This window comes from Panthera tigris, chromosome B4, assembly GCF_018350195.1.
Source record: "Panthera tigris isolate Pti1 chromosome B4, P.tigris_Pti1_mat1.1, whole genome shotgun sequence".
Lineage (NCBI taxonomy): Eukaryota > Metazoa > Chordata > Mammalia > Carnivora > Felidae > Panthera > Panthera tigris.
The window spans coordinates 103,296,013-103,323,274 of NC_056666.1; the positions used below are offsets into that span (position 1 = coordinate 103,296,013).

At 35.0% G+C, this 27,262-nt stretch overlaps 1 protein-coding gene across 3 annotated transcripts in view; it reads right to left on the minus strand.

The window, feature by feature from the left end:
- The window catches only part of PPFIA2 (PTPRF interacting protein alpha 2), a 487,632-nt gene that overhangs the window by 1,562 nt on the left and 458,808 nt on the right, over positions 1-27,262 (minus strand). Inside the window, exons 24-32 of one of the 3 annotated variants that reach the window (XM_042992819.1) lie at positions 24,226-24,288; positions 22,648-22,677; positions 20,854-21,047; positions 16,550-16,647; positions 10,268-10,443; positions 9,310-9,378; positions 5,558-5,717; positions 4,244-4,335; positions 622-1,999 (exon numbers count right to left, since the gene is read on the minus strand). In XM_042992819.1, the coding sequence (XP_042848753.1) occupies positions 4,277-4,335; positions 5,558-5,717; positions 9,310-9,378; positions 10,268-10,443; positions 16,550-16,647; positions 20,854-21,047; positions 22,648-22,677; positions 24,226-24,288 (849 nt within the window). In that variant the 3' untranslated portion in view covers positions 622-1,999; positions 4,244-4,276. Of the gene's footprint in view, positions 1-621; positions 2,000-4,243; positions 4,336-5,557; positions 5,718-9,309; positions 9,379-10,267; positions 10,444-16,549; positions 16,648-20,853; positions 21,048-22,647; positions 22,678-24,225; positions 24,289-27,262 lie in introns of those variants that run through there. The other 2 variants (XM_042992817.1, XM_042992818.1) reach the window with 2 other exon arrangements.

The following is a 27,262-nucleotide window of genomic DNA, read 5'->3' on the forward strand; positions in this document are numbered from 1 at the left end:
ATTAAATATATAAAAGATCTGCTTTATATCTAAGGAGCACTTTTGTTTATATAAATTGTATTTGAGAAGGCTCTCATCATTACAAATGTGAAAATTCATAAGTTTGAGAACTGGTCAGAAGGAAACATATTGAGATTCTGAGCTTACTCCAGTAAATGGATTTTAGATTCTGGCAGAAATTATACTATAAGTTGAAGAGTATTTTATGTTTTGTTTTTTTTTGTTTTGTTTTTTTTTGTTTTGTTTTGTTTTTGAGGGAATAGCTAGATCTTTTTCTCTCTATACATTAGAATCTATTATAAACGATTAACATTTCTTACTGGATATTCTCTGAGTCATGTATTGAGAGTAGATACAGATCTAGTGTGTTGTTATAATATAGTTTCTGTATTATATTTCATTTCCCTAAGTCAAGATCCCAGTGATCAGATGAGCTGAGAAAGCTCCTTTGCATTGTTTCTGCTCAGGCAACATTTCCAGAAAATTTTAAAAATCACCTTCATATGCAAGTTCAGTGCTCCCTCTTGTGGCAGACTCACTTTTGAAGGTAAAAAATAGACTGAGAGTCACTAGAAGACCAATTTTCATTATAGTTTAAATATTATGTGACTAGAAAACAAAGATTAAACAGAGAACTGGAAGTATTTTTTTTTTTATTGACAATGGAGAGGGTTTCTGTTACCATTACCTTTTGACTGAATCTGTTAAACAAAAATAGACATCAAAACAAATGTACGTGCAAACAGCAAATTAAATACAAAAAGGAAATTACTAATGACAGGTCTTGCGCTTCATAAGATCAAGCAGCAGAAAATCAGCAGTTAGATAAATGGTATTATTAAATAGGTTTTACTTTGAAATCTCCCGTATAAACAAAGAATAAACAACAGTAACACCACCAAATAAAGCCACAGGGAAGAGATTACTCTTCTATACTTTTATACACTATATATGTTAATCATTCTGTCTTTCATTTATTTCCTCTGATAAGACTGACTTCAGGGAAGTCGCAACAAGGCCATCTTGGCTAGAAGCTTATAACATTAGACATGAGTCTGGCTAATGCCCTGTTACATTGACAAAAGGGAAAGGTTTCTGGGTTTTTTGTTTTTTTTCAATGGAAATGAGCCTCAGACTCTGCAGTGGTTGACATTCACTGAACAGTGCCGGCTGGCGGTTCGAGATATCTGATGAACATGTGGTTCTTAGTAAAGAAGTTTTTTTTTTGTTTTTTCTCTTTTTTCTTGGTCCACAGATAACAAGAGAAGATGCTGTTTATTCCTTATAAATTATTTTTTTAAATATTTGCTCTTGACTCTTGTAAACAGTTTAGCTTTGTTTTGTGTCGAAAAGGAGATCGAGCCATCACAGTGCTATTTCTAAAGATATAGGACATCCCTGATTGCCTTTAAAGGACTATTTTTGGCTCCAGTTCCAGGTTAAATCATTCCTTTTTACATGATCAGAGGCAGGTTTTCAGCTTTAAGTATTGACAGACTTGAAGGAGAAACATATCGATTTGACTGTTACAATTCAGAAACTGTAAAAATGGTGGAATGGTAAAATACAAACGGTACTTGGAATTGTCAAATGTTTGCACTCGAGACTCCATGAACCATATATTTTATTTTTTTAAAAATCATATTTATATCCATTTACATAAGACTTACACATTTAAAAAGAAATACATACACAGTAATACATAAATGCCTAGTATTTTACAATAAAACATGAAAAAACGAGTGGCTCCATTTCATAAAAGCATCTGTTGTACAGAATTTATGACGTGGATGATGCTTATTATTCAAATGACTTAAGCATTTTCTTACAATTGTAGTAAACTAATCAAACTTAATATCTGAGTCCCCCAAAATCACATTTTCAGCATAATAAACCACTGGTGGTTGTTTCCTTAGAATTCAGTCTTCACAAAGGTTTTTACTGTTTGTCTTCATAGATGGTAGTGCACTTTAGGTAGAGTAGGCTGAAAAGACGACATCTGAAATATTTAATGAACAGTGTTAGTCTGCTGTCAGCTCCCGGACTGGAAAGTCCCCCTGTGCCACCAGTGAGACTCCTCCATGGAGCCTGCCTACTTCCATCCTAGGAGTCTACAAACGGAACGCCATCTAGGATCTGGCCGATAGCTGGACATAATTAACATTTGCTCCTTCTCCAACTTTGTGCAAGCCAATTTAATAAATCACAAGATTTGCTCAAGTTTGTGGAAAGCATGGCAGTAAATATAAACAAAGGTATTCATAGAAAATGTGAGCAGTCCTTTTGAAAAATCTGCAGCTTGCTCATCAGTAAATTCGGTTGAGTTGACTTCTTTCATGGAATAGATTCTTATTCTAGTTCATATCTTTTAGAGCTCTTAAAAAGAAGACACCTTTATTTTTTTCTTTTCTTTTCTTTTTTTTGAAATTGGGCAGGGGGAAGGGCAAGCTGAGAGGGAGAGAGAGAATCCCAAGCAGTCTCTGTGCTGTCAGCTCCAAGCCCAAAGTGGGGCTCTAACTGACAAACAATGAGACCATGACCTGAGCCAAAAACAAGAGTTGGACGTTCAACCGACTGAGCCACACAGGCGCCCCTGAAAAGACATCTTTGTTTACTTGTGACAAAAACACCATATTTCAAAGGATCTGGATCAGTGTCTGGATCAGTGATGTGGCATCACTGATTCTTCCTGTCATAATATACTTAGAAAAAGCTCACAATTTCTATTTCTGACACAAATGAAATGATAAATAATATGTTCTGAATTATTTTAATAATAAAAGTGTTAATGTTTCGTCAAAACAGAAACTGGCTGTCCTTGATTGGGTTATTGTAAACAAATACCTTTATCTTATTTAATGGTAAAAATTAGGAAATATGAACTAGAATGCCATGCACAAAATACAAACTGCAAATAGCTAAAGAGTAATTCTACCCATCAGTCAAAAACTAAGAAGCGAGCCCTATTCAACATATTAGTCATTTGTAAATTAGTGAAGTATTCAGTTCCTGGGGAAATTATCATGTTATGTGTAGAAGCTATTACAAACAGTATTTTGGAAAGCCTCTTATTTAGCCAAATCATTATATACTTTAGATCATGCCTAATTAGATGCCAAATTGTATACCATAATTAAATTTTTAATGTTAGGGTTTTACATTCTGAAATTAAATCTCTTAAAGCTTTTTATTTTATCAGCAGCTTCAAACAGTGACCCAAATAAGGCAGCACACCAGCTCCCATAGTAGGCCCCAAAGACCAACAAGAAATTGCATGGAGCTTTCATTCAAGGCGATGAATAAACAACACAAGATGAGCTGTTCCTCTGCCTGTAACTGCTTCTTCTCCCTGTCCCTGTGCGCGCACTGGGTTCTAAATATTGCTCTAAAAAGTCTTTTTCCAAAATATTAATTTATTATAAATGGCAAATATTTTGGTAAAACTCAGTTTTAGGTTAAACAAGTTTCATGAGCATTTGACATGTACAGCCTAGGAAACCACAGGCTTACTACCACCGTTTTTCAAAAAAACTCCATTTTTGTATGGACTTGGAAGTAGATCCCATCAGCCAGTATTTCTCTAAATACAAATGCCTAATACCTTATAATTATATATCAAGGTTTTAGTCCTATTTGCCATTCTTAGAATTTCACTTTGTTCCTATGCTGTGAGCCCCAGATCCTTAAAGCTCATATTTGTTTTCAGCAAATATAAATCAGTGATGAAAAACAATACACTGAAATTCAAAATTATCAGTCATACGTTGGCTTCTAATAATAAACTACCTCTACATCATTTACCTGCTTCTGCTGCTAGTTGATTCTGTGTACCTACTAGAATCACTTTCTGCTTGCTTTAACTTTCCCTATATAAAATATTCACTTAAAAGTGTGTTACTCTGTGAGTGCCGAATTCTCTTCAATGAAACGCTATGTGCGTCCGTATAAAATGCTACTGAAAAGTAGATGGCGGTGGCTGGGGCTGCGACCTGCTGATGTGTAATAAGATAGTGACAGGCCTCCAACAGATGGACCTTAAATCAGAGCAGACAGATGGTGATCGGAAAGATGAGATTAAGAGCTACGATATTAAGACTCCTCTTCCACCCTCTAGCAGTCCAAAAGGGTCATCTCCCCTCTGTACTGCCAGGCCATACCAGAGAATATCGTGTGGATTTACTACTCTATGTCGGTTCCATTTTTGGGTGGTTTGTTTTTTTGTCAGCCGAGGAAAGCTACTCACAGCAAGTCAGTGCTGCCTCCTTTGAGTGGCTTGTCAACATGAGTATGTGCGAACAGTGGAGTTGTCTAACCTCTGCAGTCTTGATGAGGCAACTGCAAACGGAGAAAAGGGCTTTAGAGGAACTTGGATGATTGAGTACAAAAATCTCAGATGAGAAAGATTATCCCCTGCGTAAAGGGATCCTGAACATACTAGTAGACCTTCTTTCTCTCAGACATCAGCCACTCCTATCCCTTCCCGCTAGACCAAGTTACTAATGAAAACTTATTCCGTTGTGATTCGACTGTACTTTCGAGTTGCTGTGTATTCCTCCTTAGATGAAGCCTGTAACAAAAGCAGCTCCCCATGGTGTTTCTGTTTTTGAAGCAAAGATTGCTCCCAGAGAATTCAGGATAGAGGATTTTTTCCCCCTCCAAGTGCTGAAGAGCTTCTTCACTAATTTTAGTTGCAATAAATTCCTCCTGAATTTTTTAATATGTTCCATGATGTTAACAAGTTAGAAGACGTGTAGAACAAAGATCACGGGTTATACTGGAACTAATTTTGAGGGCCATGATAGCTACAACCCTGAAAAGAAATAATGGTTCTAGGCAATTGTCTTAATAAAGAGAGTGGGGCTATTTTTTTTTCTTTTAATGTCTACCAAATAGAAATAATTTTGTGACTGCTATTTCAAAGTGGTCTCTCCTTCAGAATGGCTGTCTTCCTTTGTGAGGTATATAACACAAGTCTAATGTCCACAGAAGGAAATAATACTAATTGGGAAATTACTATTGGCTTTGTGTTTGTTTAATTCTCTTCTCATAGTTGTGCTTGTTTATTTAAGGCCTTCTGCCTTGGTCAGAGGTGAAAATATCTGATGAATCTGGGTTACTAAGATGAAATACAAAACTTGCAATATTCAAACATGTAGGGAGACTGTGGAGTTAATTTCCATTTACTAAGGACCTTTTAGTCCGAATTCATCTTCTAACTAAACAAATTCTTTGCTTTGAGAATAGAAGAGTAAAGAAACACAAATCATGCAGATGAGTATTGTTCTTCCTAGATGTGGACATTAGCCAAAACTGTCCTTTCCAGGATTTTATAAATTATGTTTAATAATGTGAATGAGGTGCCATGGGTTCATGCATCAGCCGTTTGCAAGAGTCTGTTTTTGATGAAAGCAAAGTAAACTTCAAGCAGAGCAAACCAACTTAAGAATTTCCAGAAAGCTATGCAAAGTCAGAGAACGATACTAGCATTTGCTAAACAGGTAACATGTTTTTTTTTTTTTTTTTTTACTTTATAAGCAGAAATGCAAAACTACTGTACCATCCGTTGTCATTTTCCTCGACTGCCCAGATGTTGTGGTTAACCTAAATCCAGCTGGTAACGTTTCTGAGGACCCAGGCATCATGCTGATTCCGTGTACTTCACGGGGAGGAAACTGTCTTCTCCATGTTGACCCACGCCTGAAATTCTTATCATCACTCTGCCAGTACAGAATTATAATTGGATGTAATAACAAGTAAACTAGTCCAGGTCCTTAAAACTGTGCACTTAGAAACATGCAACACTGATATCTACAGTCTGTCTGTAAAGCACACCTATGGAATATTATGTTTTATTTGGAGAGTTCTACTGATTCCAAAACAATAACACAGGAGATTTGCAGCAGAAATGCTTTCATAAAAATTTTCCTCTGACTCCAAAACTAAGGTTTGCTATCTGTAAAAGTAAATCGTTTTGAAAACCTAAAGTAAAACCCCAATATTATCTCTTCTTTGTCACACTTTATGCCAACTGATTTTATAGTATGAGATTATATATTTAGTTCACTAAGTGTTACACAAACCGTGTTTGACTCACAAACTTAAATAACTATTTCATGAGTTTTGCTTTTAAGTAAAAAAGAGACATATGGGAGAGCTATATTTGATACAGCCTGGATCATATCAGATAAATAACCTATAGTTTGTGTAAGAAACCAAATTTGTCATTTGTTAGATTTCAGCTGATAATGAATTAACTTGTGGTTTATTGAAAAACCTGTGGAGCTTGGAAACCATCCTTTTAGCTCTTTAGACACCACTAAAAGCATAATATAATTCTGGTTGCTGTTTTACAAATGTATTTCTGGCTGCTGATTCTGTTCTATCATAATGATATAATCTCTTCCCTCTCTGCGCATACACAAAGCATCTGCTTAGATACAATGAACTTTCTCTATATTCACAAGGAGTGATATGTAATCTACTGTTTAGCAAGTATTATTCTTTATTAAACACAAATTACTCTTTATGTCAAATTCTAAGGAAAATATTAATCATTCTACGTAGATCTTATCTTCTTATGTCACTATGTTTCTCATGTAGGGAATGGTTATCTATTCCCTGAAGTTAATCTCAGTGTGCGTGGTTACCTTTATTAGCTCAGGTGACTTCATTTTGGCATATAGAATAATAGGTCAATACTTAGCTCAAATTATCATTGTTCTAAATAAGTAAAACTATAAGGTATTCTTCATCATGGACTGCTAATTTAGTTGACATTCAGAGTCAATTTGGAAAAAATGAAATCACCTAAGAAATTATATATATCCATTGTTCTACTAGAATCCATAGCATCCAAATCTAAATTTTGTTTAGATTAGGGAGCCATTTTACAATTTAAGAGATGTCTGCTACTCCTTTTCTCCACTGCCAGGTTCTACATTGTCCTAAGCCTCCAAATGTTTATAAATAGAGAAAAGAAGCAGAAGTTCACAGTTGTGGCCTCTGATTTCTTGGAAATCAGAATTTTGGAAGAGTTGTTGCATAAACATAAACACTCTTCAGTTCTACAAAACACTATATTACAGTGTAGGGATATACAACTCCTGCAATGTAAGGGTTAGGGACTCAAAAATAAGCAAGTGGAGGATTTAAATCATGATCTCTTTTGCTCTTTTACACTGTCTTCCCTCAGAAAGTTAATGGGACCTATCAGCAACATCAGAGGAAAAAGTTTCCATGAGGTAAGGATAAAGGATACCCACTAACTTGAAGTGAAAGTCTGCAGAAGCACAGGAGCACTTCTCAAATTCTTTCAGTGGGGGCTGAATGTAATCAGCCCCAGAAACAAGCACAGGTTCTGGGTAAGTTGTTTAGCTACTTTTGCTCACACTCAAAAAACAAAAACAAACAAACAAAAAAACAAACAAAAAACTAGGACAAAAGAGACTACAGTGTTGGAATGATAAAATCATGTGCTGTGTTCTTTATTTAATAAATAAGAACAAGATGCAGCATATTTTAAAGGCAGATAGTCACATACCATTTAGACCTTTTGGCTTTTTATTACTTTCAGAAAGCAACAGTAACTCATATATGCTTGAGTCTCTACCTGGCTCCTTTGAGTCAATCCACATTTTAAAATGTAGCAATAGGATGGTTCTCTAATTATTTTATTTTATTAAAAAATTTTTTTAATGTTTTTATTTATTCTTGAGAGAGAGAGAGAGAGAGAGAGAGAGAGCATGAGCAAGGGAGGGGCACAGAGAGAGAGCAGGACACAGAATCCAAAGCAGGCTCCAGGCTGTGAGCTGTCAGCACAGAGCCCGATGTGGGGCTTAAACTCATGACTGGTGAGATCATGACCTGAGCTGAAGTCGGACGCTCAACCGACTGAGCCACCCAGGCACCCCAATAATTTTTATTAACATTCCTTTTGCAACTTAAATTTTTTTTTAATGTTTATTTATTTTTGAGAGAGACAGACAGAGACAGAGACAGAGAGCAGGAAGGGGAGGGGCAGACAGAGAGGGAGATACAGAACTCCAAGCAGGCTCCAGGCTCTGAACTGTCAGCACAGAGCCCGACGTGGGGTTTGACCCCATGAACCATGAGATCATGACCTGAGCCGAAATCAGATGCTCAACCGACTGAGCCGCCCGGGTGCCCCTCCTTTTGCAACTTTTAAACAAGGAGAATAATTGCATTCAAGAGCATGTAGGGCTTATGTAGATTATCTTTTTGATTCAACAATTAAGAATAAGGATTAAAAAGATTATCAAACAACTTATAAAATTAAAATCAGTTAAGTAATTAACTGTTTTAAAAATATCAATCATTATTCTGCTTGGACAGGAGTATGGATTTATAGGAAGTTAGCTGAGGTCAAGACTAGAGCTAATCTGTCTATAACCTCCTCTACAAAGGAAAGCTTGGATTTTATAAATCCAAGATCATCTTCCTTGCTCATTTGAATGTGAAATAATTGCCTCATTTTAGGATTTGCTGGGTTCATTCACAAAATTATTTTAATCAGCTTTTCTTTCTAGTCAAGAAACGCCTGCATTTTGCAACACAGAATTATGCCTCTCTGCATTTTCCATTTCATACTCGGGTTTTCTTTCTACTTCTTCCAGAAAAACCCTGTAAAAAACTCAGAAGGACTAATAAAATCCACAGCATCTATCAATGCACAGAGTTCGCTAATGTTGCTTGTATTCCTTTGTCTCAGGAGTCTACTCATATGTTTATTATTTTCCAAATAATTTAAACATGCATATATTATGTTTGGGATTCTTACAGTTCATGTAACTTTTAAATCCTATGACTGTTAAAATGTTACTCATATGTTTTTAAGGAAAACTCAATGTCACTTTCTAAAATAATGAAAAGCTTCCCATTTACCGAAAGCAAGTTTTCTTTTCATCGTAATATCCTAAAATTTATTGTAGGATACACTGATATTTAGGAAGTCAGCACACAATTATTTAAAAGCTGAGTTTATCAGGATTAATGTTATCACTGCTTTTTTAAAAAATGTCACTCATCATAATTTTGCCATCACAACTCATGAGAATCTGTTTTTAAATTACTTCTAGGTGTTTCTAACTGCTGATATGATAATATTTATGAATTCATAAAGGTTTTTCCAAAACCAAATGACTAATAAAATTTAATAATTAGGCACAATACTGGGGAAAATTCTAGATTCTATCCAGAGAACAAGCTTCTGATTGATTTTTGAGCACTATCCCTTGAAAGCTGTTTTATTTGTACTCTTAGATCCCTTGTGAATGACAGATAAGGACTTACTTCATCCAGCCGCCGTTCAGTTCCCAGAGCCAGGAGGTTATTGTATTCCCTTTCAAGAATCTGCCTTGCCTGTTGACATCAAACTACAGTTACCATCACTGAGGTCACAGTTTACTTTAAATATCAGAGAGATTGTATTCATCTGAGAAAACATTACAATCCTGTTTTATTTAAAGCATCTTAAGATTTTAGTCCTCCGTGTCTAAAAGCCATTGCAAGTTTTAGTTATAAATACAAGCTAGGGCCATTTTCTTTATAGTCAGTCTGTGGACAGTGGAGAGACAGCTTCACATACATGTCTGAGGTCAAGGGGCACTTCGTTACTTTAATCCAACTGAATATTTTATATAAACTTTGCAATAAATGAAAAAAAATGAAAAATGAAGTTAGACTGCCAAATTTTTGTCAAGTCTATAGAGATAGTTCTCAAACCTGGCAAATGCTCATCATTTGGGGAAACTTTAGATAAACTGGATTCCTATACCCAATCTCTGGATATCTGATTTCTTAGGCCTGTGCTGTAGCTTGTAGGTTTTATTTTAAATTTTTAAGAAACTCGGCCAATTTGAATAATTATCCAGGTTGGGGAACCAGTGGCATACTCATTGTTAAATGTCTGTCTAATTCAGACATGTAAATAGAAATGAACGCCTCTCAGAGAGACAGAGACTGAAAGCCATCTGCCAGGGATATTGTTTTGGGAAATCTGGCATTCAGGTGGAAGGCTGGACTACATAACCTCTAAATCCCTTTTCCTGATTAATTTTATGATTTTGTTTTGGCTAGAAATCCAGTGGCTTCAAATTAAAGCCCCAGTGCCATATTTCAAAGGTTGAGCTGAGCTAACTCTCATTAGGGCTCATGAATACACAGCCAACTTTTTTTTTTCCTCCCTACAAGTGTACTTTATCGCTCCATAAACTAGGGCACAGTGCAACTACAGCGGAAAGGGGCTTGCCTGGGTGTTCTGTGTTGGAATCTGTAGTAACAAAGCTAGGCTGCTGTAGTCAAAGTTCTCATCCAAGGCTATCAGTGAGCCGTGCACACCACTCTCAAGAATATTATTTGCATATTCTCGAAGTCCAATTGCTTGTATCCAGCGAATCACTCGATCGTTGCTCCACACCAACACATCTAGGAAAAGAGGTGCATCGTTTTAGGCGGCAGTATTTCGCACAATAAACAAAACTACCGGCTGAAATAAGCCACAAGTGTCTGGCCAAGTCAGCATTTATGCTGATTTCTTTATCCACTCCCCAATGCACCTGGCCCCCTTGTGTTGCATTTCATTCTCAGAGCTAACCTGTCCTACTTTTAGCCTAGAAAAAAAGTTGTCTTTTGAAGCGTGTTTGTTATCACTGAAAAGCACTTCCAGCACATGGAATACAGTGTCTCACGGTGTTTCCTGTTTGGTTGTGGAGCTCCAGGGATCTGTCCCAAGCTTAATGTTTTTTTATTACCAGACAGGAGCATTTCTTATTCCTGCCTTGATATATAGCTCTTTAGTAAAGACAGAAAAATGAGAAGCTAATATGGTTTTTCATCATTGTTTTTTAACCACTAATTAAATACTGAATATAGACTAGAAGAGCCTTTTTTTTTTTTAACCTGAAGCAATAAATCAAAGAACAGAAGAGTAAGATAGAACAGGGATTCCATAGTCCGAGATTTACCCCACTATTTTGTCAGTTCATTATGTTTCAATCACATGCTGATGCAAAAATCAAGCACTTGGTCAAGTCACAAGTTGTTTTTCCTTTTAGGTTGAAAGTAGCATTTTATTGAGATATAAAACACTTGCAATTTTATTTTCTAAAAATAAAATCCTTAGAGAAAAATGTCATTATGTGCCTTTTTCAGACTTTTGGTCTGGAGTGTCATAGTATATTCTATCATTTATATTTTTTCCATTGTTCTCATTATGAGTTGACAGAATTCTACATAAAAATCAGCAAAATAGACAGAAGACCACAATGTTCCACAGAAAGGAAAGAATGTTAACGAACTAAGAAGGAAATGTGAAAAAAAATGATAACTTTTTTTCTAATCCTGTAAAAAGGGAAATAAAACCCAGAATTTAATTTTATGCTAAAATTTAAGTTTTCCTGTTAATTTTTTTTTTCTTTCTGAGAGAAATGTATAGCTTTTCCAGAAAAAAAAAATAAAGAATACTCTGGGATATATTCTTCAACTTCAACCGTTTATCATGTTCCTCTCCCCCCATTTTAATTATAAAAGTCTGTAAAAATCAAGGTAGTAGTTGTTTTTGTTTTTGTTTTTTTGGCAGTAGCAGAGAGAGTATATATTGTTTACGTTTTTCAAAAACATTACTAATTTGTTCTAATACATTCATTTATAATCAAGTTAGGTTTTCTTGTGCCTAATATTAAAGCAATATAGTGATAACTCAGCCCAATGGAGACCCCTTATGTCATATTCTCAGCCCCTGACCTCACACCAACAGTAACCAATATTCTAACTATTCTCACCGCAGATTAGTTTTGCTTTTTAGTTTTGATTTTTTAGCTTTTTATAAATAAAATTGTACAATATGTACTTTTGTGTCTACATCTTTCACTCAATATGAGATTTATCCCTGCTATAGAAATGGAAGTATCTTATTTTCATTGTTATATAGTATTCCATTGTATAATTATACCACAATTCATCATTCTACTGTTGATGGACATTTGGCTAGATTCCATCGTGGGCTATTAAGGATAGTGCTGCTTTAAATATTCATAGATATGCTAAATAAATTCCATTCTCACAATTTAAAGCCCCAGTAGCAATGTATAAAAATCTGCATCTTTACCAATACTCTGTATTTCTCAATTGTTTTATTTGCCTTTTTTAGCCATTATGGTAAATTTCTTATTGTTATGGGTTGAATTGTGTCCTCTCAAAATTCATATGTTTAAGTCCTAATCTCCTGTACCTCAGAATGTGACCTTACTTAGAGATATAGTTCTTATTGAAGTATTAAAAAGAGATTTTTAGGGTGGGCCCCAATCCAATATGATGGTTTCCTTCTAAAAATGGGAAATTTGGAAATAAGATATGCACACAAGGAAAACACCACAAAGAGCAAGGCAGAGATCAGGGTGATGTGTTCCTTGATAAGGAACATCAAGACTGACAGAAAACCACCAGAAAGTAAGGCAGTGGCATGGAACTGATTCTTCCTCACAGCCCTTAGAAGAAATGAATCCTGCTAACACCTTAATCTAGCCTCCAGGACTGTGAGACAATACATTTCTGTTGTTTTCCAGAAAAAGTATAAAGAATACTTTGGGAAATATAGTTGCTTTTTCTATTAAAACTGTAAAATAGCTTTTATTTTTAAAGAGTATTTTTTTAAGTTTTATTTATTTTGAGAGAGAGCGCGTGGGCACGAGAGAGCACATGTGCACATACGTGAGCAGGGGAAGGGCAGCAAGAGAGGGAGAGAGAGAATCCCAAGCAGGCTCCATGCTGTCACCACAGAGCCTGATGTGGGGCTCGATCTCACGAATTGTGAGATCATGAACCGAGCCAAAATCAAGAGTGCAATTGATGCTCTACTGACTGAGCCACCCAGGCACTCCTTAAAGAGTATTCTTAAGTTCACAGCAAAATTGAGCAGGAAGTACAGTGTTCCCATATATCCCCTGCCCCATAGATGCACAGCCTCCCTGACTATAAAATTCCTCACTCAAGTGCTACATTTGTTATGACAGACAACCTGCATTGACACAAAGTCCATAGTTAACATTAAGGTTCACGGTGGGTGTATACTCTACAGGTTTGGGCAAATGTATAATGACATGTATCCATCATTACAGTATCATACAGAATAGTTTTACTAAAAATAGTTGCCCTAAAAATCCCCTGTGCATCATTTATTTATCTCTCCCTCTCCACGAACTGCAGGCAACCACTGATCTTTCTCCTGTGTCCACAGTTTTACCTCATTCAGAATGCCACAGATTGGAATCATGTGGTATGATTCTTACAGTATAATCACATAGTACTTTTCTTTTAGTTAGTAGTACATGCTAAGTCACTCCATGCCTTTCACAGTTAGACAGCTCATTTCTTTTTAGCCATATTGAATTTTTATATACAGACCCTTCTAAATTCACATATTAATTTGAATTATATGGCATATCATTAGATTACTTGGATTTTCTATATATCTTTTCTAATCCTTATATTTTTTTAGTTAATGAAGAACATGTGAAGAAAGACCCACAATATCCTCTTCCTACAGTCTTATTACTATTTCCTGTTCCAGTCAAAGCAGAATTAATTTCTTAAGGGAGTAGGATGTTTAATGTCTCCCTCAGACTTTTGCTCTTTTTCGCCTTTCTTCATCAATGCAAGACTTCCTTAATGATCTTTAGTATATTTTATATTACACATATTTTATATATTATACTATATTATACATTATACTGTATTATATTATATATCATATTATAATATATATATATATATTATATATATATATATATATATATATATATATATTAACTAGGTCTCCCTGGGTCATTCCTAAAGTATATACTTTCCTCTGAGTTTTCTTTAGCTTGTTCTATTGCAGTGTTAAATCTCAGAAAATGGGATATAAATTGGTGAGTATTATATTTTGGTTACATTAATCAACTTCTGTTGATAACAACTGATTAGTTCCAACTGTTGGTTATACTAAACTTGCACTTCAAAAGTTGGGCAGGAACTGACAGCATCAGTTCTCCCACTGCTTTCACTAAGTGCAACATTTTTTTTTAAAAACAAATGTGACAACAATTTCCTCAAAAAAATAACAAAACTGTCCAGTTTTCCTTGCATTAAGTGGATCTGCAAATAAGAAGTGTTTGCTCTTTTCTAGAGATGAGTTTATATTTTGATAGTCTAAGACATTTGTAGTTATCATATTTCTGCAAATATATCTTCGTTAAGAATGTCATTGCCACACCTGTAGTTAAGAGTCCTCAGATTTACAAAATATTTTTACAAAATAATATGTAGAAAATAATTCAACTGAGTTATAATTGAAGGTAAATACGGCACCAATCTAAGCTTTTCTTTTTCAGAACAGCAACGTACCTTTCTTTTTCATTTTGTAAATCAGATCCCTTTCTATAAATCTGTTTTCAAGCCAAATTTATGCCCTGACTTTAAAGCTTTGTAAGGATCCTCTTGACCTAAACAATAAATGGCTAGAGATCAGTGTTGACTGTTTCCTAGCAACAAATGAAATGTTAGTACATTGTTGATATTCACTCGGTCCCCTCACTTCAGAAAGCTGTTTATTAAGGTCAAGGTTAATTAACACTTCAGATAATAACAGAGACCCCTGGTCACAGTTAAGAGTTATTCCTGTAAATGTCACTGGATCAGTTACGGGAAACAGGGGTTATTTATGATCTCACTCACAACCACCCATCATATGGAGCTGTCTGTGTATAATCAAGTGAATCACAGTAGCTTTTCTTAGGGCAGTGCTCTAACCAGCAACTGCCAAATACAAATATAATATTTGGTGTAGGGCCAAATGGGTAATTCCTCCTTCTCTTTTATATCTATCTATATATGAAGCATTCTATGTGGTGAAACCAAGCATAATAAAATCTACTTGGAAAAAAAACACTTCAGACAGAAAACTGGAAGTGGTATCTCATGGGTAAAATATGTGTGCTAAAACTAAAACATCTTTTGTTAAGTCAAGCATGGACTTCCTTCAAGGGTCTTTGTGTGATCAATTAGTTTCCAAATTTCAGTTCAACCGAATGACAATGTACTGAAAACAACTTGCAGTTTCCTGGGCCCCAAAATAAAGTGAAATCTAACAACTCAATTTTGATAATGGAAAAACACTTTCTTGCTCCTAAGTAATGAGTCAAATGAACTGTTACAAGAAATCCATTGTGTGTCTATCTAGTCTCCAATGAACCATATATAGAAAAATGTATCAACCAATCACTTTTGCGTGCATTGAAGCCCATTGTACTAGAATTAATGTGCTGTCCAAAAACTGCCAAAGATAAAAGTAATTTCTGACATTGTTTATCACAAATGAAAATGATAGAAGTCTAAGGTAATCTTAAAGAATAAAACAATGCTAAGCTTAAGGGGAAGGGTAACATAACATGGGGTATATACTATTTTCATATCTAAATTGGGCCCCAGAGGAAGTGAAGATGAAAACAGAGACTCATGGCTAACTGTAAACAATTAATGTTTAAACCCCTATTCAATCTGATGAAATGCTTCCACATGTCAACTCCTGGTAACAGTAAATGGTAATACAACTGATAGTTTATTTTGCTTGTATCCAAAATTTCCCACAAAAACTTTTGGTTATGTTTCCCTTAATGAGAATTTTTTCCTTTAAAAAATATAAATGGACATAAGTGGACTGATGATTTTCACCAAAAAAGACCCATAGATACTTATACCCAACAATTATATTTTCTTTCATCAACAATAATAAAAGTAATGTGGTCTCTAATAAGTATAGGATCTAACGTGTTGTTCTTTTAAACAATTCTTTCCTCTGTATATTAAGGTATTTCTCAACATTTAGAGGATTAATTATTAATATGGTGGTGTTCTAATCTTTAATAGGGAATGCCTTTTCTTATTCAAGTCAAACATTTTTGTACACATAATAGTTGCAGCAATTAGGGATGCTTCTAACCATTTATTTGACTTAATAATTATAGCTAAAATTATCAATGGACTAGTTTCATTTATAGGTGGGAATCTCTATTGTAACTTCTATATAAAATCCCTACATAATATCTCTGTAACTATTGTACAAAAATAACATTTCTAAGCACTGCAATAAAATTCAAATGATACACACCAAAGATGAACTACTATAAATAAATTATATACCATGTTTCTCTGAATCATATGAGAATGTTCTATTAAAAGTTTGACAAAAATATCTGCATGGAGGCATCTTTAGGACAAACAGAATGTATAATTAATAGGTTCAGAGGAATAAATGCCAATTTAAAAAATCAAGAATATGTCTTAGATGGGATATTCACCTTATAAAGTGATGATACCCTTTCAATGTTTCAATCACAAAAGTAATGAAAAAGAAATAATGATGACACTATTCCAGCCAAATACTTATGCTACTTAGTGACCACTGTTAACATATAAAGCATTTTAGGTTCATAAAAGTGAAAGCTATCCCCTCTCCCCCCAAAAAGGTATTTGCTATGAAAGAAAGACATATTACCCTTTATTTCATGTTGGCTTGCTTCTCGTCTTCTTTCTAGTTCTTTTCTGTCATAATTTAACCTCTTTAAACACATAATTCCATATTGTAAACTTGTTCTGTTATTTTTTTTAAAAAAAGAAGAGAAAACAAATTGAATTTACTCAGCAGATAATGCATGTTCTTTGATTAAGCATAGTTAACATTTTGCACTACTTCTCAGGGCAACAGAATAATAAATTACGTTTGTAATTAAATCCTCTAGTACTGGAGGGAAATAAACTGCAGTTATTCTAAGCACACAGTGTTTCTGAAGAGTAAAAATATTAATTTCAAAATAAGAAAACCACCCTTCTTAAAATGATTATGGATTATGTTGTTCATCCATATGTCTTTGTCTTCCATCAGGCCGTCTTGACATTATTTGCTGACAAATGAACATTTCACTCATTTGGAAAAAAATTAAAGTCGCTAATATGAAAATAGGAAGTAATTTATGAGAAATGAATACTTTCTTCTTAAGCTGCTGAGAAAAATAATATAAAAACATGAATAAGTTAAAATAAGATAGAGAACCACATACCAAAATGAATAGCCACCACCTCTCAGTGATACAGAAGTATGTGAAAGAAATAGGTCACCAGACATGAAACTCCCTGTGGAAAGGATATCGTGGAAGAACAGAAAACTGACTGTCCTTAAACGATCAGGTGGGAGAGAAAGAGTCAATAAAGAAAATGGAGCACCATGAACACAGGGTTGCCAATGAAATTTTAAATGTGTGGTGATAGTGAGACATACTGTACAGTGTTGGGAATCCATGATAGGAAGTAAGGAGGAATATGGGGACATATATACGGGGTAACATAATGGGGTAACATCAAGGAAAGCTTGCATTCAGCGAAAGCGCGGAACACATGCAGGTGATTGAGAAGCACTGAATGGTTTCACAGGGAAAGAGATGATCATAATAACATTTGCTATCAGGTTAGTCTTCCTTAGACCAAAATGATCATTTCAGTTTAAGAAGGCTAACCTGGTAGCAAAATCAGAGAGAGAGAAAATAGGTAAACCTAGGAACAGGGCAACCAATTAAGGGGTCAATGCTGTGAAAATAAAGGGCAGAAAAAGGACAACTGCCATGAACATATGAAGCAAATCCAGAAACTAGAGATGTTCAGAGAGAAGAAAGGGGAAGACATGGTGATATTAGATATAAAGGATGTGACAGAGTGCAATAGGAAAAGAAAACTATCTAGGCTTATTAGTGATTTCTGGTTTAGAAATACACACAAATTTAGACATACACACTGGCCAGGTAATGCTGAAGCACTGTATGCATTTCTAAGCCTTTCATTTTAATAAGGACAATGTTGAGTTAAAATATTTCAGAATCGGAGGAAACTGGAAAAAAATCCCAAGTGTTATGGGCTGAATTATGTTCCCCCAAATTCAAATGTCCAAGCCTTAATCCCCAGTATTTCAAACGTAAACATATTTGAAGATAGTGTTTTTAAAAAGGTAATTAAGTTAAAATAAAGCCCATAGGGTGGGTATTATTCCAGTCTCACTGGTGGGTGTTTTCACAAGAAGAGGAAAGTTGGACATGCAGAGAAATCAGGGGTGAACACACAGAGGAAACACCATGTTAAGGATGCAACAAGAAGGCAGCCATTTGCAAGCCAAGAAGAAACCAATTGTGCTGACGCCTTCATCTTGGATCTCTAGATTCCAGAACTGTGAGAAAATACATTTCTGTGGTTTACGCTACCCAGTCTGTGGTATTTTGTTATGGTAGCCCCAGCAAACTAATTCAGTGGAAAAACAGAAAATACTAATGTAATAACAGTCATAGACATTAGGCAGCTTGAGGTTAAACCAATGGCTTTTGGCTAATTTCTGCCAAGTTTTTATAGGTAATATAAAACGGTACCAGAAAGATGATACATATTATTATTACTTTAGCATCTGTGAGATGAAAAACTGGGCCATAAAGACAGCGGGATGCACTGTGTAGTCAGTACTACCTGCTTTAAGTCTGAATTAGGCATGGTGCAGAGATGAAGCTTGTATATTTCCCAGAACAAAAAGAACCCGGCTGTTTCAGTAATTTTTATTAAAAGAAAAAACTTGGGGCGTTGGAGTGGCTCAGTTGGTTAAGTGTTCGACTTTGACTCACTCACGATCTCACAGTTTGAGCTGGAGCCCCACACTGGGCTCTCTACTGTCAATGCAGAGAAACTTCCAAGCTCTGTCTCCCTCTCTCTGCCCCTCTCCCACTTGCATTCGTTGTGTGCTTTCTCTCTCTCTCAAAAATAAATACACATTAAAAAAATTTGACCATTGTAATAATCATCTTTACCATAATGTAAAACAATTAAAAGTCAATCTAGTGGGATGCCTGGGTGGCTCAGTCAGTTAAGCATCTGACTTTTGATTTTGGCTCAGACAGTGATTTCACAGTTCCTGAGTTTGAGCCCTGCATGAGGTTCTGTGCTGACAGTGTGGAGCCTGCTTGGGATTCTCTCTCCCTCTCTCTCTGCCTCTCCTCCCCAACTCAAAATAAATAAATGAGCTTAAAATAACCCCATAGATTTAAAAAAAGTAAATCTAGTGAAGAATGGAAAATAGGCACAAATATGCCATCAAAGATTTTAGTATTCAAATATCTAATACGACCACACAAAATTTGAGGGCCTAAATGTTCAGTGACAAGGAACTCACTACCTAACAATGTGTATACTATATGGCAAATGAGAGTTATACAGAGCTCTCTTTTGGACAGAAGTCATTCACCCTACTACCTACACATCTGAACTAGAAAAGTACATGTTCAACAGAGCAAATATTATTCTTCTAGCATGTAATAATATCAAAACATGGGAAAACATATAAAGTCTACCCTTATTCAAGCTAAATGTCTTCAATTTTTTCAACTTTTCCACCGGGATTTTACCAATCAGTAACAATTTAATGCCCATAAATTAATAGTTTCTTGTTGTCATTTCACCACGTGGTAGACTTTTATTGTATCTGCCAAAAACCACAATCTAAATATGCCCTGTGAATCCATTAAACAAAACTGAGATTTTAGTGCCATCTATATATTGTATCTTTTTTCACTTGATCTACTTTTAAATCATGGATTCCCCATCTAGCATTTTAATGGTATTTAAATTTATACCATATTTATCTCTACTAAATTTAACCCAACAGTATCAACAACTGTGTTAAGATTCAAAACATCTCCATAAGTTTAATCAAAGAGGTCCGATTGTTATCTCTTTATCCTATCTTTATGTCATCAACATATCTGATATTTATAACTTTTTTATTTCAGTCACTAATTAAATGTTGGATAGGATGTAATCAAATAGGGTTTTATAAGCCAAATAACCTAGATTTATATGTATTAATTTACCATCATAATAATCTGTATATGAAACCATAAAACAAACTCTTAACTACAGAGAACAAACTGAAGATTGCTGGAAGGGAGTTGGGTAGGGATGGGCTATATGGGAGATGGACAGTAAGGAGGGTACTTGTGATGAGCACTGGGTGTTATACGTAAGTGATGAATCACTACATTCTACTCCTGAAACTAATATTACACTGTATGTTAACTAACTGGAATTTAAATAAAAACTTGAAACAAAAAAGAATCATAATCCAGCTGACAATTTTTCACATAACCTACAAAGATATCAGCATGACATTTATGACATGATATTATAACAAGCTTCTTTTTACCCCCCAGATGGTAAACTACCTGAAAAGAGAGGTTGCATTTTATTCATCTGTGTGCTTATAGCTGTCTCACAATCCATTCAGTATTTTTTTCTGAGAATTAATACACAAAGAAGCAAAAATATATTAAAAGCTTCTTATGAGAACAAAAGAATTTGTCTTCAGAGAATTCCTTCTCAAATTTTTTCTAGTATATATCTAAATTATGTAATTGGTAACAACATATATTAATAGAGTTGCAACTGACTTAATTTTAAAATTCTTATTAAATAATTTTCTAATATAAAAACATACATAGATACAAATCACAAACATGGAATTTCTTAAAGAAAAAAAAGATTTATGTTGAATGAGAATTGTGTATATGTGCAGTTCCATAAACTTTGGGCTCATAGTACGTACACAGCTCTACATTAGATAGTCCCTGCAATTTGCTGCATGAAAATATTTTGCCAAGTATATGTACACAGATGTCTTGAATAGCACACATTCTCTATTTCCTAGACATCTCTTTTTGTTTTAGTAAGGTATACATTATTTGTTTCATTTTAATTACTGTTTGAAGAAAAACCTACCGATGGAAACTATCCACCATTTTTAAATGGACACGGAGATCTTTTTTTGTTAGGTGATCTAACATTCTTGCATCTACCAAGCATTCCATAAAATAACTTCTGTATTGAGGTAACCCCAGGCTGGGAAGCCATTCGTTTCCAATCCACTCGTGGTTCATATCTCCATATGCCAGAGTCTGTAGAAAAACCGGACACTAGAATTGTTTTATAGCAGTCAAGTTTCTTAGCCAAAAAAATGAGATGGTAATAGGAGGATACTGTATATTATTATAACTGACATTTAATTACTATGATATATAGGACAAAAGCAAAAATAATACTTAGACTCTAAGTATTTGATTTAATTTGGTATCAAATGGAACTCTGGGTACATGTATCATGGTACCCACCTCTAGAAAATAACTGTGTTCACTTTATATTCTCAAAAGAAATTACATTCTATACAAACATGCATTTTTAAATTAAAAAATCGAATTAAGGGTATAATATAAATGCTTAGCTTAAAAATTCTTTGTATAGATAGGTTTATTTATTTTTATCTGTCAGCTAATACTCCACCATTTCCTTCTCTTCGAGGATACTACTACCATTGTTATGGTATAATGGCAAATCTCAATGTGAAAATAGAAACCTCGGTAATAGAAACCTCGGTAAACAAATAAAGAAAGGAGCAACAAGGCTAGAGAGACAGAATGCTGAAGATTTGTGTGGACCATGTTGTTATCTGGTGAAGCATGCAGCCAGTATTCCAGAAAGATCATTGGAAAGAATCAGTCTCTTTTTAGAAATCAATCAGTATAGGTTCTGTATTTTAGAAGCAGGATATGATAAAAAAAAAAAAAAAGACAAATAATCTAATTCTTTAATATAACAATATGAACAAAGTCATCTAACCAAACATTGCTCATAACAGCCAAAATAAAAACTAAAGTCAACCATCCTCTCTAAACCTACTTTTAAAAAGGACTACTACTATCTATTAATTTTACTATGTCTTTGATTCAGTTTTTTATGGTACAACAAATTCACAATTGCGATCATAACATGTATTTCTACTGAAAATCTTAGGTGCTCCCTTTCTTTTGTGTATTCTTGAAAATGATGAAATTCGAAGCAAAATCAAAACCAAATACCACCCTAATTTACGGAATGTTTAAATACAGGTCCTAGCAATCAACACTGCCAAAATTTTCCTTCCAGCCAGAGGTCTGAATCACATGCGCTATTCCACGCATTCTTTTCAGTTGTGCGTCACGTGGAAATGCTGACAAATGTTCAGCTCCCTTGCAAACGTACAGACTCGTTCAAAGTCCATATGCTTGCGTCATAGCGCCGTCTCAATTAACGGACGTCAGTTCTGACTTGCAGTCACAATGCTGACACATGTTCCTCCGACCCCAGTCCTCCCACACTTTCCGTTATACTTTAAAGCAGATGTTTAATAAGGTATTTTTTTAATGCCTCCCCCCCTTTTATATATCCAACTTGAATGACTCCTGATTAAATATATTCAGGGGCGATTTCAGAGACATTTAAATTATAGTTCATTCTTTGGAAAAGAGAGAGATAATTTCCCTTTCCGAAAGAGGCCACATATGAAATGATAATCATTTTCTTTGCAAAATATGGTGATTTTAAGAAGACATATATAGTATTACACATAATAAATTCAAATATACCTATTAGCCTAATCCTAAGCTAAGTGAAGGTTTATAATATTAGGACATACTACAGTTTCTTACTTTATATCCTCATAGCGTACTAAATGGTATTTAAAGCATTTGAATTTCCTACCTGGGCCCAGCTTCCTTCCTCAGATTCTTTCTGTGTTAGCAGCAGAAAATGATTAATAAAGCAGATAAATATAAATTAATCTCAAATGAAGACAGTAAAATTTATCTAGCAGAAGCAAACTTGTTATTGAAAATGTTAATTATGACATAAATAGATAAATACATGGATCCTTATTCAAATCCACAGCAATCAGGTTAGCAGTTCAAGGGCAACTACAAGGACAACTACATGGTTTCTAGTTAATTCCAGTTAAATATACACACATATGACATATGGGGTTTTCATGATACATTTGATCTGGTCATTCCAAAACTTTTCATTCTTAAAAGTGTGTAGCTTTCCAAATGTAATGAGCTATAATAAAAATTTCTGATTATATGTATACAAATATACAATACACATATATGCATATATACATACACATATACACACATACATTTAAAATAAAGAAATCTTATATAAAGTAAATTCATGTGCAAAAAGTAACTTTTTCCCTCTAACAAAGCTTTGTGGTAATCCAGTAGATTTCAGCAACAGTCAACAACAAACAAAATTAAACAACAATAAAACCAAACACAATAAATTGAACTAGAAATGTAATTAGGAAACATTGGCATTTTTACCCTTCATAAAGTAGATAGTTGATTTTTTGAATATGGATAAAACCAAAAGGACATTAAATTAAAAGAAGCTGCTAAGAATAAAATATATGACATACTTAACTTTGTTACTTTAAATGAAAAATGACTACATATAACATTATAGTGTTAAAAGCTGACAATTAATCAAAGTCACAAAAAAAACTTTTGAAGCCTGTATTTGAAAATCAAATGAACAGAACATTTTGGGGAGGGGTTGGTTTAAGCTCTGTATTGGTAAAGTACAAGAAACTAAATTATTCCATTAAAAATGAGTATTCAGGGGCACCTGGGTGGCTCAGTCAGGTAAGCATCCAACTCTTGATTTTGGCTCACGGTTTGTGAGATTAAGCCCTGTGTCTGGCTCTGTGCTGACAGTGCAGAGCCTGCTTGGGGTTTTCTCTTTCCCCGTCTCTCTGTGGCTCCCTCACTCACACTCTTTTAATTGGGTAGGGTAACATGTACTACCTGTGAATATGCCCAATACTAAGTGATATCTGTTACTAAAAAATTCCCAATGTCGCAAAATGGATAAAAAAGTGTTTTTAAATTCTTGGGGTGCCTGGGTGGCTCAGCTGGTTGAGTGACCGACTTTGGCTCAGGTCATGATCTCATGGTCGGTGAGTTCGAGCCCCGCCGTCGGGCTCTGTACTGACAGCTCAGAGCCTGGAGCCTGCTTTAGATTCCTTGTCTCCTTCTTTCTCTGCCCCTCCCCCACTCACACTCTGTCTGTCTCTCTCTCAAAAATAAACATTAAAGTTCTTTTTTTTTTTTTAATATCCAAGTGCAGTAAAATAAAACCTTCATGAAAATGTTGGTCTTCATGCATATCACTATGTCAACATACCCATTACTCTGATCTGTCACAAACAAGATAGTTTGTCACCCAAACAGCAGCAAAATAACGTTTCTTCATGTTCAACAAAGGCGTAAGACTAACCGTTTTCGCTGGAGCGGCAAGATTTTCCATTTCTTCATGGGTCACCCAAACGTTGCCTGAAGGCTAGTGAGGCGGTTCAGGGGAAGCGGCGGGGTCCACAGGAGGGAAGCAGTGGTAAAGAAGAAAGGCAGCAGGACTGTAAGTTAACAGCAACACGACATGCTCTTGCCTCTATGGCATGCACAGGAGAGACAGCATTGCTGGTTTGCTCAGAGCTCCCTTTTTCTTCTACTTAAAAAAGATTAGATAGAAAGAGGCATGCTGTGAAGCTCATGTGGGATAGATTTAAGATGATACTCTTGCAATTATTAATCGGGAAAAAGGCTAAATCACAATTTGCATTGCAAAGGTATGTAGCTATTGGATCCATTTTTTTTTTTTTTCAATCATGAAGAACTGATTACATTTGATCTGTGGAGGAACGTATTTGTTTTTTCTTCAGAAAACAAAGGCACAGGTACTTTGCTGTGTGATTACCAATATTTCATTCACAAAGGTTTGATTCTTCAATGTCCTTGAAAACAGAAAATTTGTTGTCAATACAAAGCTGAAAGCACTATCATCACGTGTCTGGAAAGTAATATCAGCTTTTCCCAAATGATTTCTTCCTTTTACAATTCAGTAGGTATGTTGTGTTCTTATATTCTTATAGAGAAAAAAGAAGTGAAATGCTATTTTTAATTTAATAAAGGGTATTTTTTCAACCTTGCTAAATATTGTTAGAAATTAAAAAAGCTAGGCTTCCTAATTTCTCAGCAGTGTGCTATACGATTACAGAGAAGAACATTTTATATATATATATATATATATATATATAAAATTCCCTCCAGCAGGCACTATTCTTTTATAAAGTCTCATTTGCTTTCTAAATAAGATAACCCATGATACTTGTTCTAGACACTGAATGATGTACAATTTCTAAACTAAAGTCCAGTCAGTAACATACAGATCAGACATTTTGTTGATGATAATGGCCCCTGGGAACCACTTCCTATTAAATTCCACTATTTCACTGGGAAATCCTTATGAACATAGCAAGCTTCTGCAAATATGTCCATCCTATAGTTACAAGGGAATTAATATTCTATGCATTGCTTACTACTTGTTTTGGAAGGGGTCTAGAATCTGAAGTAGCTAAGTTGATGCACCAACATGAGCCTCCACCATAAATCACTCTGGCCTCTTCTACCAACACATATAGCATACATGTTAATTTTCCTTCTCTTATAAATTATGTAATTCAGTATAATTTGAAAAATAATTACATATAAACTAAATTGATGAGTATAAATCAATAAAAGAGAAATTTCATTAGAGAATTATATATATGAGTAATAAGTAATATAGAATGAGCATTTATATATATAGTTGAGTAACAAAGGGGAGTTAAGTAGTGCCCCACATTGGGTGTAGAGCTTAAAAAAATCCCAGAGGATAGTCATCATATGTGCAAAATTTGTATGGTAAAAAAAATTCTCACTTTCCTACCGTTTTGGAATTTAGAGTATATCTGAATTTTTCCCCTATAAGATAAAACTATGCACACCTATAAACTGTATTTAGAATACAGAGGTCATCCATGTTACTAAGAGCCCCTCCCCTCTACTCCTAGCTTTTGGGAATGGTGCTCATTATAAACAAAGAGGCACATGAGTGTATGAATCATTAAATCACTTGGAATAAATAGCTTTTATTAACTTTGTGTGTGAGGAGTGTACTATACTAAAAAGTCATGTGTCATGCTCATGTGTCACATGCCCTTTATACCCAGTGACCACAGTGCTTTGCCTGAGTGGCTGTGCTGTTTGTTCAAAATGAGCTATTTTAAATGAATTTCCTCTCAGGTACTCACCACCTGAGCCACCTTAAGCCAGTCTCCTTTTACAATGATTTCTGTAGCTTCTATCTTAACTGTGAATCCAAATAATTAAGAGCTTCCTCCTTCTACAAGAAACTTGACCAGTATTATACTGGAATTCATACCTGTATAATCTCTTTCACGGTTTATCTTAAAGTGTATATTTACCAGTTTATCATCATATTGTGGAATAGGCAAGATGCTGGAAGTCATTGGTTTTATCTTTAGCTTTACATGCAAAGTAAGTATATATGCAGGGCAATCTTCTAAAGTATGGTTGGCAACCTTTCCTAAGTTGTATGTTAGTCGTTCTCCTTTGATCTTCAAGTTTTACTTGTGAGGCGCACTGCCTGCTCCAGAATCTGGTGAAGGAACTCACAAAATAGCTTCTGTACTACCCAAACATTTAGACATTAGTGTAGGTTTCAACAAGTCGATTTTACAAGCAAGCCCATGCACAGAGGGCCAAGTATTCAGATTCCTTTCTCTTCAGCACCAGTTAAAGGTATGAAGCTTTCACCTGGGTGAGTCATAAAGTGGTGCTTCGGAGCAGAAGCATTTCAGTGAAGAGTGCCTCTTAGATAAGAGCTGGAGTGGGAGACTTTGAGCAGCCAAAGGACAGAGGATACTGTGTCGGGGGCCAAAGATAAAGAGTGCGAAAAAATAGCTTGGAAAAGCAGAAAGGACACGGATCATGTAATCTGGGTGTGGTTCTCTGCGAACCGTTGAGAATTACTCATTCCTTGGCAGTCCATGCTGTAGCCCCTAATATCTTAGCTGGAGAATGCAAATCTGTAGTCATTTGTGCGTGCGTGTGTGTGTGTGTGTGTGTGGTTCATAGTCTGCATCTAAAAGGTGATTTCTAAAATTTCAACTATCTGAAAATTTACTAAATTATAATCAAGAGGCTTGAGGTCTACTATGCCACTTTTTAATAACTACCCTAGGACTTTCCCTAACCTCTCTAAATTTTAGATTCAACATCTGGTAAGTGGGCTAAAAATATACTTCATCCTAGAAAAAAAATATTGAAAAGTTTAAGCTATGATATTGCAAATTCTGATACAGGCCTGAGACTAGGATGAGGCGGATGGGATGCCAAGGGAACTCCATTCAAGGATGCTCTCACTTTCCTGGCAGTGCAAACGCAAGGTCAATACCCGACAGTGTGTGCCTCCC